Source organism: Eimeria mitis, genomic scaffold (assembly GCF_000499745.2).
Source record: "Eimeria mitis Houghton genomic scaffold, Emh_scaff462, whole genome shotgun sequence".
Classification (NCBI taxonomy): Eukaryota; Apicomplexa; class Conoidasida; order Eucoccidiorida; family Eimeriidae; genus Eimeria; species Eimeria mitis.
This window is the reverse complement of record NW_013572927.1, coordinates 7,634-9,647: the sequence shown is the minus strand read 5'-3', so window position 1 is coordinate 9,647 and position 2,014 is coordinate 7,634. Positions and strand designations below refer to the sequence as shown.

At 45.5% G+C, this 2,014-nt stretch overlaps 1 protein-coding gene across 1 annotated transcript in view; it reads right to left on the bottom strand.

Moving 5' to 3' along the window:
- The window catches only part of EMH_0013120 (DnaJ domain-containing protein, putative), a gene marked incomplete at both ends in the record, with an annotated part of 4,819 nt that extends 3,007 nt beyond the window's left edge, over positions 1 to 1,812 (bottom strand). Inside the window, 6 exons of the mRNA XM_013499743.1 lie at positions 16 to 63; positions 384 to 554; positions 835 to 964; positions 1,239 to 1,328; positions 1,516 to 1,626; positions 1,679 to 1,812. Of these exons, the coding sequence (XP_013355197.1) occupies positions 16 to 63; positions 384 to 554; positions 835 to 964; positions 1,239 to 1,328; positions 1,516 to 1,626; positions 1,679 to 1,812 (684 nt within the window). The remainder of the gene's footprint in view (positions 1 to 15; positions 64 to 383; positions 555 to 834; positions 965 to 1,238; positions 1,329 to 1,515; positions 1,627 to 1,678) is intronic.
- Between the last annotated feature and the right edge of the window lie 202 nt (positions 1,813 to 2,014).

Genomic DNA, 2,014 nt, shown 5'->3' with positions numbered 1-2,014 from the left:
TTCAGGTGTCCATACAGCTGAACTTGCTTTCTTTTTCTCCATTTCTTGCCGCTTTTTCTCCTCCTATTCAAACGAAAAACATTAAAATTATATTTATATTATATTATTCACAGAAAAAAATATTATTTTATGCAAAAAAAATACGCGAAAACGCACACTTATACAATAGATACACCGATGCAGAAACATGAACTGCAAATCATGCTCACGCTGCAGCAGCAACAACTAAAACAGCAGCAGCAGCAGCAGCAGCAGCAGCAGCAGCAGCGAGCATTGCATCACGAACAGCAGAGCAGCAGGAGAAGGAAAAGAGCAGCAGCAGCAGCAGCAGCAGCAGCACATCACCATCATAATGAGTAGCAGCAGCAGCAGCAAGACCAGACCTGCATCCGCTGCACTTGTTGCTCAGCAGCTTTTTCTTTTTGCATTTTTTCTTTTTTTATTTCCTCCCATCTTTTTGCGTATAAACATAAAACAACATTTCGCTGCTCTTTTGTTGCTTCCATCTTCTCAGGCAGCGCCGGGGGGTCACCAGCCTCGTCCTCAGTGGGCCCCTGCACAGCCACGCATACACTCCACGCCTCTTACAACACAGCAGCAGCAGCGGCAGCAGCAGCAGCAGCTGTTGCTGCTGCTGCTGCTGCAGAAATTTCAGCAGCAGGACTAGCAGCTGTAGTGGTACTAGCAGATGCAGTAGCAGCAGCAGCAGCTGCAGCAGTAGTAGTAGCAGCAGCACCAGTAAGAGCTGCTGCGGCAGCAGGAATAACAGCAGCAGAAGCAGTAGCAGCAGCAGCAGCAGCAGCAGCAGCAGCAAGTGTGGTTTTTGCTGCTGACGTGTAGATGGAGTTCTTGGTGTGCTTTGCCTAGGATTTGTTTCAATTCATCTAACGCCAGTGCTGCGCTCAGCTCCTGCAGCTGCAGCGGGCTCAGCAGCTCCTCTTCTTTCTCCCCCTCACTCATTCCTCTGTACAGCCAGCGAAAGCTCTGGCGCCTGCAGCAGCAGCAGCAGCAGCAGCAGCAACAGCAGCAGCAGAGGTTTGGGCGTTAGTAGCAGGTTGCTGCTGCAGTGTTGGGTGCAGCTGCATGCAATGAGATGCAGAGAGAGATAAGTAAACAGAAAAAAATAATAAATCAATAATAAAAAATAAAACAAACCTAGACCCTAAACCCTAAACCCTAAACCCTAAACCCTAAAGAGAAAAAAAAAACAAAATATAAAACCACCAAAACCCCACCACTTCTTTAGTGTCGCCCGCTCTTGCTGCTGCTGCTTCAGCAGCCTTTCTGCTGCTTCTTCTTTGCGGCGCGCCTCCTCTTCCTCCTGACGCCTGAACGCATGCAGCAGCAGCAGCAGCAGCAGCAGAAGCAGCAGCAGCATGAGACAATAGAAGCAAATACAAAACGAAAGAACAGAGGGAGAGAATGAAGCTGCTGCTGTTGCAGCAGCAGAGAGAAAAGATAAAAAAAAATAAAAAAAAAATAAAAATAAAAAATATAAAATATATTGGCGTTTACTTTTTTTCTTCTGCTGCCTTTCTCTCTTCTTCTTTGGCTCTGAGTTGTGCTGCTTTCTCTTCTTCTTTTTTTTTCTTTTCTTCTTCCTTCTGCAGCTTTATACGCGGATCCCTGTGTACATACACCGCAGCATGAAGCTTATAACATATGCACAGACAAATACCAATTCTTCCTTTGCTGCTGCTGCTGCAGTTGCTGCTGCTGCTGCTGCTGCTGCTGCTGTAGTTGGTTCTGCTGCAGTTGCTGCTGCTGCAGTTGCTGTTGCTGCTGCTGCTGCTGCTGCTGCTCACATTGCATGCGCTGTTTCGACGAGTTTCTGAATGCGGGCCATTTCGTTTTTTGTGTATTTCTTTTTTGTTCTCGCGTTTGCTCTCTCCATCCATCTAAACAAATAAAAAATAAAAAAATAAAAATAAAAATAAATAAATAAATAAATAAATAAATAAATAACGAAGTGGCAGTAAGACAGCGCAGAGTTCTTAACACTTATGCTGCTTCA